General features: G+C 43.1%; 1 protein-coding gene and 1 long non-coding RNA gene across 2 annotated transcripts in view; one reads left to right on the top strand and one right to left on the bottom strand.

Annotated features, from left to right (window-relative positions):
• Positions 1-13,797, top strand: part of LOC133456638 (uncharacterized) — a 219,415-nt gene that overhangs the window by 55,765 nt on the left and 149,853 nt on the right. The gene's annotated exons all lie outside the window — the stretch shown is intronic.
• Positions 1-13,797, bottom strand: part of fam120c (family with sequence similarity 120 member C) — a 100,567-nt gene that overhangs the window by 10,699 nt on the left and 76,071 nt on the right. Inside the window, exons 12-15 of the mRNA XM_061735147.1 lie at positions 9,616-9,730; positions 8,362-8,571; positions 6,796-7,033; positions 2,644-2,779 (exon numbers count right to left, since the gene is read on the bottom strand). Coding sequence (XP_061591131.1) covers positions 2,644-2,779; positions 6,796-7,033; positions 8,362-8,571; positions 9,616-9,730 — 699 coding nt within the window. The remainder of the gene's footprint in view (positions 1-2,643; positions 2,780-6,795; positions 7,034-8,361; positions 8,572-9,615; positions 9,731-13,797) is intronic.

The raw sequence follows: 13,797 nt of genomic DNA, 5'->3' as shown, positions 1-13,797 counted from the left end.
TGTGAGGGGGTGTGTGTGAGGGGGTGTATGTGAGGGGTGATATGTGAGGGGGTGTGTGTGAGGGTGTGTGTGTGAGGAGGTATATGTGAGGGGGTGTGTGTGAGCAGGTATATGTGAGGGGGTGTATGTGAGGGTGTGTGTGTGAGGGGGTGTGTGTGAGGGGGTGTGGTCCAACTTTCTAATTGCGGGGTAAAGGGGAGGTAATTATCAGACATTTTTCCAATTGTTCAAATCTTTATGATTATAATCTACAATTACCAGGTAATATTATGGAAACAACACACGCTTTCTTTTACAGTCCAGTTTCCCTTTCATTAATGGGTAAATATCAGGTAATTATTTCTGTACTTAATGAGGAAGTACCAGGTATTATTATGGAAACAACACACGCTTTCTTTTACAGTCCAGTTTCACTTTAATTACTGAGTAAAAGCCAGGTAAAAATGTCTGTACTTATTGGGTAAATACTTAGGAAATAGAATTACTGGGCAAGTAACTACAAGGTAAGTACCTGCCAATTGCCAGGTAAAACATGGTAACTATCAGGTTAATTACAAGGTCAATAGAGTCATTTACACCCTCGGGGGTTCATGCACCAATCCATTGATAATACATAAATCAATAATGAATGGGTAAATACCCGGTAGTTATCCATGAAATGTATATAAATACAAGGTAACTACATGGTCATTGAAGTGTAATTAGCTGGTAACTACCTCAAATATAGGTTATCATTTCCTGGTAGTTTGCAGAAAAATACTTAGAAATAATTCATGTAATTTCAGAGTAATCACATGGTAAATTGACTGGTAGTTACCAATATTAACCTAGTAAATACTTGTAATTTCCCTCAGAGTTCCCATCTAATGTCTTTGTAATTACCTAGTAATGTTTAGTTTAAACAACCAGGTATTTACCATGTTATTACATGGTAAATACACATAATTACATGGTACAAGAAAATACGTAATAATTACCTAGTACTTACTGGGTAAATTACCCGGTAGTTACCATGTAATTACTTTGTAAATACAAGGTACTACTAGGTAATTACCATGTAATTACCATGGTATTACCTGGTTATTACTGTGCTGTAAAAGAAAGGGTTACCACATTCTTTTGGCGCTTTTCCACTAGACCAGGGGTCTCAACCCGCGGCTCTTTAGTGCCGTCCTAGTGGCTCCTGGAGCTGGTCCAGCTCCAGGATTGGGTCCAATATGGCTCTAAAACATGTTGGGTTGACGACCCCTGACCTAGCACCTACTCAGCCCGACTCCACTCGCCTTTGCACTTTTCCACCAGGGGTCTAACGTGCTGAGTTAATACTTTTCTGTAACTATTCTGCCGAGGTTCTAAGCTGCTGAGTCGAGTCGGCTGTATCTGACATCATCACACTACAGGCCACCGATATGTCGGGGGGTTGGAGTCAAGACGTCTGAGTCAGGAGGAGGAAATCAGAGAAAGAGACTCTGACAGATTCTTCTTCATTTTATTCAACCAGCAAAAGTCTGTTTCATGATCCAACTCTGAGGTGCAGATGTTCATAAACCTGGTGCTGAGGAGAGAATTAAAAAGGGATCTAGACGGAGATAAGGAACGACCAGATCTACCAGGAGCTCTGTCTCTTCATAGCTGCTCACGGCTCCAGCTGACTTTTCAGCAGTGCTGAGACAAACAAAAAGAATTAAAAAGTGTTGCCACTTGAAGCTTCTCTCTCTCTCATTTTTTAACTTGATATGGAACACAAGTCACAGCAGCACATCTATCATCTCCTCCAGGTTCTACATCTTTAGTGTTGTCTTCTTCATTTAGATACACAATCAAATACGTCACAGCAGCTTCTCCAACCTCCTACTTCTGATCTGGGTATTGAAACGAATCGAGGGCGAGTGGAGTCGGGACGAGTAGGTACTAGTGGAAAAGTGCCATTCGTCATCCAGAAAGATTCTTTTTTTACTCAATTTCAAGTCTCAGACAATACCTTCTACCAGCATGTGTTTATCAATTCATTCATAAATATTATTTGTCTTTCCTTTTTTTGTTCATGGTCTGAACAAGACATAACACAAACAGCTTGCAACATTTATTTCCTCCCTTTATCAAGTCCCGTCGTGAGCAGATTTACACCTCACCGTCCAGGTTTTTTGTTGACCAAACATAGGTGGGTGACCATATCCCTGTCAGATCATGTGATGTGTGACGCTGCTAGGGCAGTCGTGCAACAGCAGCTAAATCCCTTCAGGAACATCTTCTTTTCTTCATTTATTTTATTAGCATTTTTCATATTTAGGGTTGGAAAGTTGCTGGGTTTGCACATTACCATTCATGTGTAACTACACAAACAACACTGAAGGATACAGGACTGTCTCAGAAAATGTGATTATTCTGGGAATCTTAATCTTTAACTGTAAACCATAATCAGCAATATTAAAATAATAAAAGGCTTGCAATATTTCAGTTGATTTGTAATGAATCCAGAATGTATGACATTTTTGTTTTTTTTAAATTGCATTACAGAAAATAAAGAACTGTATCACAATATTCTAATTTTATGAGACAGTCCTGTAAATGACTATAGATGCAATCTACTGTGTTTTCAATGAGCCAGAAACAGTAGTAAGAAGTGATGGTTCCTCAGCTCACCCTTTTCCTGCTCCCACGGACACCACGTGCATATTAAAGCTTCCTCTGCCCCGGAGTGGTTTGTTTCCCGCCCACTGGCCCACCACCATGCCGGCGATCTCCAGCTTCCCTCCCTGAGGGGGGATGGACTGGATTCCTACAGGGAAATTACACATTTGATCAAGTCAGTCTGATAAACAATAGCTGTGTTGTAGCTTCATAACATGGCAATCTTATACAGTCTATACTCTGCAGTATCAGCAACGCACAAAAAAAGATATTACCTATCAGGACATAGACAAGCCAACAGTATTTATAAAACACTTAAAAAACAGCAACCACTGACCAAAGTGTTTAACATATGAATGACATACATTTAGACAAACATTATACCACGGAGTATTAGGGCCAAACTAAGACAAAAAAAAAAGGAAATTACCAGAATAAAGTCGTAATATAACGAGAATAAAGTGGTAATTTATGAGAACTCTAACAGGAAGAGCAGATGAGGAATATTGAGCATCTTGTGAAGTTATATTTTGGTATCGGTTTCACAAATAAGGAAATACTTTTGGCACATCAGCATGGAATTATTATCAGTATAAGGACTTTAAAACGATTGTGTAAACGACTGCATCTATTTGGAAGGAGCCACACAGACTTGGAAGAAATTGCGTCTTTTGTGGAAGAGGAAAATCTTTATGATCATTGTTTCCTGAGAAACAACAAGACCTCTTTGAATGGAAGCAGATGGAACCCCGCTACTAAACTATACTATACTATACTTTTCTATACTGTACTATACCAGCTCTTCTTCCACAAAAGACCTATGTGCTCTTCTTGTTAGAGTTCTCATAAATTACGACTTCATTCTCATAATATTACAACTTTCTTCTCATAATATTACGACTTTATTCCCATCATTTTACGACATTATTCTCATAATATTACGACTTTGTTCTAGTAATATTACGACTTTATTCTCATAATATTACGACTTTATTCTAGTAATATTATGACTTTATTCTCATAATATTACGACTTTGTTCTAGTAATATTACGACTTTATTCCCATCATTTTACGACATTATGCTCATAATATTACGACTTTGTTCTAGTAATATTACGACTTCATTCTCATAATATTACGACTTTATTCTAGTAATATTATGACTTTATTCTCATAATATTACGACTTTGTTCTAGTAATATTATGACTTTATTCTCATAATATTACGACTTTATTCTCGCAGCATTATGACTTTGTTCTCGTAATTTTACGACTTTATTCTCATATTATTATGACTTTATTCTCGTAATTTCAATTTTTTTTGTCTTAGTTTGACCCTAATACTCCGTCGTACAATTAAAACATGAATTAAAAACAATAAAATTAAATAAAATTAAAACATAAAATAAATTGAAAGCTAAATAGAAGAGGTGGGTCTGGAGAACTGATTTAAAGCTTGTCTAACATGTAATGGCAACAAATGCCCTGATTTGGAGCTGTAGCAGCAGAACGCCTCGTCCCTCTGCCGTGTCCTCGGTCCGTCCAACATGATCCGCTGGTCTGAGTGCAAGTCCAGCAGCTCAGGAGGGACAGGATGAAGCAAGACTACTTAAAGATTTTTGCAGATGACGTTGTCCTGTTGGCTTCATCGGACCGGGACCTTAATTGTCCAGTCTAAAATCCTTATCCATCTTAAAACCCAAATTTGTGAAAGTAGGCTTTACATACTGTTCTAGAGGGCCAATATTCATGGAAGAAAGACGATTTGGGACACTAGGACCAAAAACGATCCCTTCTGTCTTCTGGAGTCTAGAGCCACTAAGCTTTCAACATTTATCTCATGCTTATAAAGCCTGAATTATGGTTCCACGTTAAACCAACGTAGAGTCTACACCGTCACCGTGACGCCATCGTGAACCCTTCGGACTTCTCCGTCACTCCATTTCTCCGCGGTGCAGTACCCCCCAGAGAGCTAGTTGATGTTTTGTTTAGCTTCCGGCTTTACCGGTCACAGTGAATCAAAGAGATAAAGACTAACTATTGTGCAAAAAACCAAAACAACCCCCCCAAAAAATATCACACACGAATAGCGCTGAAAGTTCAGTACTGCTTCACGAACCGGAACCGGAAATGCGTTGCTACCAAGCAAACCAATCACAGCCCTCTCGGTCTGCGTTGGGTCGTAGTTCCATTTTTTGGGAGGTGCAGGTCAGGCTACGGCGTAGCTACGGAGAGACTCCCGCGTAGCCGCGTACACTACGGCGTTGGTTTAACGCGGAACCAGAATTCAGCCTTAAGGAGGAAGCATTCTCCATCTGTTTTAGGATCTCAGTATTATCTGCATAGCAGTTTGAAAGCGATTTTGTTGTTTAAAAAAAATGAAACTGAGGGGCAGCAGATCCAGAAAAAAGGGGGACCAAGTGTTGATCCCTGCGGGAGGCGACATGACAACGGTGCAGAGGAGGAGGTCTCTCAGCCAGCTGGGATGTGAACAACTCCAGGACTGGCCCACAAAGGCCTACACAATGCTCTGAATAAGATTATAAAATATCATGTTCCAAGTTTTGTCAAAGGTTTTTCATCCGTGGCTGCTGTAAAAAAAGAGTAAGAACTGATGGCCCCAAAACAGAAATAATCTCTTCAAAGAAAGGGGGTGGGACAGGACCAATGAGGGAACCAAGGGCTTCAGATGAGCAACAATCTCAGATAAGCAAGTCCCAGCTTCAGACTGGTGCAAGCAGCAGACCATGGAACACGCACTTGGAGGGGAAACGCTTTAGACGGAATGAGCATGACGTCACAGATGCAACTTCACAAAAAAATAAAACTTTTGGACAAGTTTCCCGATGACAGATTACATTTCCAGTGGTACCCATCTCTAATTTAAAACATGCTTAAAATGAGTCTGCGGTATTATGTTAATGCAAAGAAAGAAACAAATTAATGCAAAGAAAGAAACAATAACCAGAAGACAGGGGGTAAGGGAGCCCTCTTGCCCCGATGGGACATTTTTTTCTGGATATACAATGGATTCCTACAAATACTGGAAGCCTTTGTGTCTCAAAATTCTGTCTGTCGAGGACGTTGAAGACGCCTTCATAATTGGAATTATGATAGCAGGATTTCTCCTGATCATCCTCTTGATCGGAGGGGGGTCAGAGCGGTCTCAGGCCGATTGCTCCGGTCACAATCTTCCTGGTGGAATGTAAACAAGATGACTATGCCCCCACTAGCCCTCCCCCTCTCCCACGAACACCTGCAGATCCCTGTCTCAGAACGGTACGAGCCCCCTGATAACATCAAGGACATTTGGCTGAGAGCAGCTCTGGGCGAAGGTTCACAGACTTATCGCGTCACGGACACCTACTGAAAAACACACACACTTCCCTCAACTTCAACGCCTTCCTTGGCTCCTCCCTCTTATCAGCCCCTCCCAACAGTCTCCGGGTTTAGAGCGCCACGACGGCGCTCACTTGGATGTACTGTGCGCCCCCCCCTCCCCCCACCACACATCCACATGCAAGTCTCGTGATGTCTGTTTGTTCTGTGTGCTGCTGAGGTGGTTTTTTTTTGCAACTTGATACTGTGTGTTGTATGATATTCAGTGTGAAGATGTATTCCCCCCCCTATCCCAGTGTTACTCTTTGGAAAATAGGCGCACAATACCTTCGTGCCGCCGCCGGTGTATCCGAAGTCAAAAACAGTTTTCTAAGCTGACCTAATAATTTAATCTGATTCTGATAACAAAAATGTCAAAACGTTTCACAGTGTGTGTGTGTGTGTGTGTGTATGTGTTTACCTGGGAAGGCTCTGGGTCTGTGCTGGCTGTGTTGGTGTGGGTGGTGGGGGTGTGTGTGTGGGTGTGTAGGTGTGTGTGTGTGAGTTTACCTGGGAAGGCTCTGGGTCTGTGCTGGCTGTGTTGGTGTGGGTGGTGGGGGTGTGTGTGTGTGTGTGTGTGTGTGTGTGTGTGTGTGTGTATATGTGTTTACCTGGGAAAGCTCTGGGTCTGTGCTGGCTGTGTTGGTGTGGGTGGTGGGGGTGTGTGTGTGTGTGTGTGTGTGTGTGTGTGTGTGTATATGTGTTTACCTGGGAAAGCTCTGGGTCTGTGCTGGCTGTGTTGGTGTGGGTGGTGGGGGTGTGTAGGTGTGTGTGTGTGAGTTTACCTGGGAAGGCTCTGGGTCTGTGCTGGCTGTGGTGGTGTGGGTGGTGGGGGTGGTGGGAGGGCAGGCCGCCCATGGGGCGGGGCGGGTACAGAGGGTGCATGGGGTAGAAGGAGGGCATCATGGCCGGAGGGAGGAAGGCCGGGGGTGGGAGGGGAGGAGGAGGAGGAGGAGGGCGCGATAGGTTGATGCCCTCAAGGATTGCCTGACGCATCTTCTCCACCTTTGACACCAGCTCATCCTGCAGAACAAACAAGAAGAGACTGGTGAAGTTCATGATAACAATACACAACAAAAAAACTGTTCCGTTCACATTTACGCTGACCCTGGATTCACACTGAAAGCGTCATGGGCGTCACAGGCCATTCATTTTCTATGAAAACGCTGCGAGAGGTGTCGGAGGCGTCGGGAGCAAATCTCAACTTTATGCAAAGAATTAATATATTTCATCCAGCAAACTGAAATTTTTGCTGATTTGACTTCCGTTTTTACCTGAACTGCTCATGTGAAACACGTATCTGATGGTTGTGGAGCTGTATGGCCCGAATTATTTTATTTGCTACATCGATCCAACGCAAAATAATTAAAAACCGTGCTAATTAATCACAAAAGACAACATCTGTTGTATTAGACGCTATATATAAATAAAATAAAACATAACACATTATGACCAAATCCGCTGGGACCCGGTGTGTCAGTGATCACCGCAGACAGACTGCAGCTTCACCGGGACCGTTGATGGTTACGATGATGGTTGATGTTGATCCAGGACCGACCTGGTTAAGGATCAAACACACTCTTATCTACACAGAAATAACACTGAAATATAAAGAAGGTTCCCAAAGTGTGATCCCTGGTGAGAGAGGAAACTGAAGATGTGCAGCCATATATAGATATAGACAATATGCACTTGTTTCCCTCCAGTTCTGCAGCTTGAAGCCCCGCCCCCTGCAGGCCCCGCCCACTATAAGCCCCGCCCTCTGCAGGCGTCAACAGACTAGTATGAATCTACCAAGCGGCGCGATGCAGGCGTCAGGAGATTTTTGACACTTTCAGTGTGAATCCAGCATAAGTATCAGTGAAGCACATCTCTTAAGTTTCTTTCCAATTTCATGACTTGACCCTACTTGCTATAATGTTGTATTCAGGCCCAGATAGAAGCTGCTTGTTTTTGGGTAGCATCTCTTTCTTTGATCCACTACTAAGTAAAGGGGTGTCAGCAGAGCTGTCACTGAAAGAGTGTTTCATGTTCCATGCAGTCCGACTACGATGATCAGCAGAGGGCGACATTAAGGGCAGATTTTCTGCAGTTCAAAACAAGTCACAGAAAGTGCATGGGACAAAAAAAACCAAGTTGAGGTGTATTGTATTCTGTAAAGCAGGTGTTTAATTCAATCCAAATGTTAGAATGGAATAATTATTAATTTAAAGAAGAGAACAGCTCTGTTTTTTTAATTACTTTAGATTTATGGGTAAAAATGTTATTGACATTTTTACTTTTAATGTTGCCTCAATGCTTTAATCCTTCTGGGTTATTGAATGACTAGGAATGCCCGTGGAGCTTCATACCTGCCCCTCACACATGTCCAGCAGGGCCGCCCGGTCACGAGCCGCCCGAGCCAGTTTGCTCTGGAACAGTTTTCCGTCAAAGAAGCCCCAGGGGCAGCAGTGTTCCCATGGCAACGGCTGCCCACAGACATCATTGATGAATAACGCTGTGTCAACCCCAGCCATGAAGAGAGCAGCCAGCTGCACGCCGCGGGCATCCACCTTCTCCACCTGACAGGGAAAACACACACATGGAGAACGCTGTCATTAATACACTGAAAAATATCACACACAATCAGGAAGAAGAGATGATAAAACCAGTGACCCCACGAGTGTTGCAGAGCTGGGAATCAGGAAACCAGCAGCAGAATATACAGGACTGTCTCAGAAAATTAGAATATTGTGATTTTCTGTAATGCAATTACAAAAACAAAAATGTCATACATATATCTGTACGTGGTAAATTCAATGGTTCAAAAGTTATGCCCATGGGACATAATTGTTATAATAAAACTCTTTGTAAGACATAGTCTTACAAAAACATGTGTAAAATACTCATTTTTTGTGGTATTGTTATCAAATTTGAACTTGCATTAGATAAGGCTTCAGGCTGTGTCTCAGTGTGTTTTCAAACCAATAAGTCACAGATTCTCTCACCTGCAGACATCTGATTACAAAACTAATTTCCGGCTGAAATAAAAACCTTCTATTTCAGTGTGTTCAAACTGAGATTACTGAATTATAGTAATAGTTACAGTGATCCTGACAGTTGGGGGAAGAACTTCATAGTGTTACCTTTCAAAAGAGACCAGAACCATCCATGAACTTCAAACGGTTCAAGAACAGCTTTCAATTTACTTTGGGTAGAACTTGGATAGGCGTTTTGGGCGACTTTTACAAGTGTGGGAACAAGTTAAGCTTATTTTTCATCAGTCTGTAAAACGATAACTCTGATTTCTTGCTAAATCTACATCTTGTGTGATCGAGTACAGTCGATCACACAACAGCTCTTTCCCATTTTAGATGTTTTCCAGTTGCTCAAACTGAAAGTTTACACTGACACTCAGTCTTTCCGACACTCAGTCTTTCCGACACTCAGTCTTTCCGACACTCAGTCTTTCCGACACTCAGTCTTTCCGACACTCAGTCTTTCTGACACTCAGTGGGCGTAACCCGCTATAAAAGGAGCAACAAGCCGTCATTAATGCATTGCCGTTGTGAATGAGCACTACAGAGAAGTATGTGAGAGTGATTATCAGGGAAACAGGATCTCACCTTGAGCTCCTGTAGCTGGTCCGGCTCGTAGAGCTGGCTGGAAACAGCTTGGGCCAGGAAGGCATCGAGCTCGTGTCTCTGGAGGATCCTCCCGCCAGGCCACTGCATCATATACCTGCAAAGAGAAGAAAACAGATCAAGCCCGCTGTGGGATCCAAACAGAAATATCAAATCCAGAAATAAAATGCACCAATGTGTCAAATTTCTGGGAGCGGCACAGCAGCCCGTTGAGCAATAGCGCTTAAACGTCAGATTTTCAGATTATGAAGCTCAAGAATGAGATCAAGTCATATTTTGGCAGAAACAACTTTTCATTAATTGTATTTGGCCTTCAATCAATTTTTGGCAGGTGAAAATGCCTATTTTGTGTTGTAAAAGAGTTAAAAGCAATCCTGTGAGCTCTAGTGTTTATATTATGAAGCTCAAGAATGAGATCAAATCATATTTAGGTAGAAACAACCTTTCATTAATTGTATTTGGCCTTCAATCAATTTTTGGCAGGTAAAAAGACCCATTTTCAGGGGAGAAATCAGATTCTGGGAGGCAATCACTTTTTGGAACGACACCGGCGTTCACTCGCTGGCGTGAGCTGAAAGACGAGGAGGGATGTCCGACCGATGGGGATTTATGGGGATAAAACAAGACACAGAATTGTTATGATACAAATGTAAATGTAGAGTTCTATGTTCAATAAGAATGAAAATTAGAATGTTTTCACATACAGGGGATTCGTCTTGGGTTTTGGTAATTCTAAAATTACTGACAATATCAACAACAGACACAGAATAATAATAGTGGTCATAAAATTGTGTAATTGGCAATGAGGAAGCTTTATAAAATAATGATACAATTGAATAGAATTACAGCACTAGAGGAAAGAATGCAATGCAAAGAAAATGTATAGAACATTTCTACTATTTTTCCTGAGAACTGTAAAATTGTGCAGGGCTGATCTGCAAAACATTCAGTTATTCACAGGTTATGAAGTATTTTTTTATTTTGTCAGTAAGTATGTTGGACTACTAATTTATGATGAAGTCCCTCTAAAAAACGTGACAGGAAAAAGGTGCAGTAGAACAAAACCAGAGCGCATTATCAAATGCAGCGACGGGGACAGGAGTTTTCCGGCAGTACGCGCTGGTGCTCATGGGAAATGTAGTGTTCTTTCTGGTAAAGCACTACCGCTTTTGTCCAAAGGAGCTGCCAAACTCAACAAAAACTGAAAGTTACATTGTGCTGCTTTAATTCGGAATAATTAATTCAGAATTAAAAAACATCATGTAACCGTGGCCATTGTTGTGTCTGTACTGGCCTTGCAGAAACTCTTCAGTGTGATCGTCTCCTTACGGTTCTCAGGTGGTCACACCTACAAACGCTGGGTTTACAAACGCCGGGTTTCTAAACGCCGGGTTTCTAAACGCCGGGTTTACAAACGCCGGGTTTACAAACGCCGGGTTTACAAACGCCGGGTTTACAAACGCCGGGTTTACAAACGCCGGGTTTACAAACGCCGGGTTTACAAACGCCGGGTTTACAAACGCCGGGTTTACAAAAGCCGGGTTTCTAAACGCTGGGTTTCTAAACGCTGGGTTTACAAACGCTGGGTTTACAAACGCCGGGTTTACAAACGCTGGATTTACAAACGCTGGGTTTCTAAACGCTGGGTTTACAAACGCTGGGTTTACAAACGCCGGGTTTACAAACGCTGGGTTTACAAACGCCGGGTTTACAGGTGAGGGAGAGGAAGAGCAGACAGTGACCTGCCTTGCTGGCCGCAGGTTTCCATGGATCTGTGACATTTGAAAAGCATAAATCCCTGTTGTTTGACGTGGTGGAGCAGCTGGTTGGAAGTGGAGCAGAGACAGAGCTGGGGTTGAAATGTCTAGAGATCCCCACAAATACACCCGGGGGTTGGATTTACTCTTTAGCAGTTTAACACTTGATTGTTTCTGTTAAAATGACATGAAAAGAGATGTTCTTTGCGCAAAACGTAGTACCCCCGCTTTTTATACATATTTTTTTGTATAAACATAAGAATTGGCCTGTGTTCCCGCCCCAAATCCCCGGTCATCCCGTTGCTGCTTCCACCTGCCTACGTGGATGTCTGCTGTTGCTGTTCCGCCTGCCTGCACCCCCCCCCCCCCCCCTCTGGTCATCCCGCTGCTGCTTCCACATGACTGTTGTGTGCTGCCGACACCCCCCCCCCACCTCTGGTCATCCCGCTGTTGCTTCCACCTGCCCGCTGTGTGCTGCTGACGTCCCTGACTCCCCCAGTCTGGCCTTCGGCAGGAGGGTCCCCCCTTATGAGCCTGGTCCTGCTCAAGGTTTCTTCCCTCCTAAAGGGGAGTTTTTCTTGCCACTGTTTGGCTTAAGGTTTTTCTCCCACTACGGGAGTTTTTACCTGTCATTGTTTATATAATAATTGCTCGGGGGTTTATGTTTATGTTTATGTTCATGTTCTGGATCTCTGGAAAGCGTCTAGAGACAACATCTGTTGTATTAGACGCTATATAAATAAAATTGAATTGAATTGAATTATCTGATCAAAGTGGGTCTTGACAGTAGGTTCAGACTACCTCAGATAAACAACCTGTATGTTGGTTTTTTTAATCTATTGCACCATTATTTAGCATAAATAAAGCAAAAAGAAAAAAAAAATATGAGGGCAATATCAAGTAGCCCTTACTACTTTTACAGGATTCCAACAGGTGACAAATATCCTCAGCTCCTGCAGAGCTGGTGGCCAGCAGGTGTTCAGACGGGCAGCACAATGTACAGAAAAGGTTCTGTTATTGCAACATTGAGATGCAAATATCAATACTGCAAAAATAAAAAACAGGATTCAATTATTTCCAAGTGCCTTGTATTGACACTATACATTTCTATACATTTATTTGACCAGTTCCATGTAGCCTCAGCATGAAATAATCTAAACTCTCAGTCAGTCTTAGGATGAATGTTTAAATTCTTGTTTTAACATTCAAAGCTGTAATGTATCTCGGGTGTCCTGTGCCCTGAGATCAGCTGAGCAGAGATTGCTGCTGGTGCCGGTGCAGGTGACACTCTGGATTTCTCTACCACCTTTATAGTCTCAGATGATGCTTTTAGAAAACACCTGAAAACACTTTTCACTATTCAAACAGGCTTTAAAGTGATTTTTTATGTTACGGCCTTTTCCTCCCCCATATTGTTTTTTATCTAAAGCTACCATGTTTTATTGTTTTTATTTTAGGTCCTGGTCCAGGTTTCTTCCCTCCTAAAGGGGAGTTTTTCTTGCCACTGTTTGGTTTAAGGCTTTTCTCCCACTATGGGAGTTTTTACCTGCCATTGTTTATGTAATAATTGCTCGGGGGTTTATGTTCTGGTCTCTGGAAAGATCCTAGAGACAACTTCTGTTGTAATAAACGCTATATAAATAAAATTGAATTGAAAAATACATTTTTTTTATTGTAAAGCATTTTGTGAACGGTGCTCTATAAATAAATGTTACTTAATACCAAGTTAAATGCCAATACATGAAGCCTGGTGGCGATGTCAGCGCTGAGGCAGCGTTGATGATGTACAAGTGCATCTGTTGGATGAATCTTTCATCACATACCGTATTTTCGCGACCATAAGGCGCACATCATTTTTTTTTTTTTTCCTAAAATGTGCCGCGCGCCCTATGAAACGGTGCGCCGTATCTATTACCTAAATTACGGTAATGTGAGGCGGAGCCACCATGAGAACGGTAAAGGGAGAAGGGGGCGTGTGAAGCACCCGTGAGTTGCGGCTGAGTCCAACTGAAAGCAGTAGCGCTGGCGGAAGAAATTAAAATTGAACATTTTCATGGAGGTCCGTCCTGGTGCTTTCGCTTCATGAAACGGTGCCAGCGCAGCAGCAGCGCCCGGCGGATTATATGGAAAAGAAGGAGAGCTTCCGCTCATTCTGCAGCCGACACCTCCCCGACATGGACGAGGTGCCGCTCACGTTCCACATCCCGGAATCACACGGTGGAGTTAACGGGGACCAGCGCGGGGGAGCGGACCGGGTCCAGCGCGGGGGAGCGGACCGGGTCCAGAGCGGGGGAGCCGACGGGTAGCGGGCCGGGTCCAGCGCGGGGGAGCGGCGGACCGGGTCCAGCGCGGGGGAGCGGACGACCGGGTCCAGCGCGGGGGAGCGGCGGACCGGGTCCAGCGCGGG

The sequence above is a fragment of the Cololabis saira genome, chromosome 12, assembly GCF_033807715.1.
Source record: "Cololabis saira isolate AMF1-May2022 chromosome 12, fColSai1.1, whole genome shotgun sequence".
Taxonomy (NCBI): Eukaryota; Metazoa; Chordata; class Actinopteri; order Beloniformes; family Belonidae; genus Cololabis; species Cololabis saira.
Note: the sequence above shows the minus strand (reverse complement) of the source record. Positions and strands in the feature narration are given on the sequence as shown.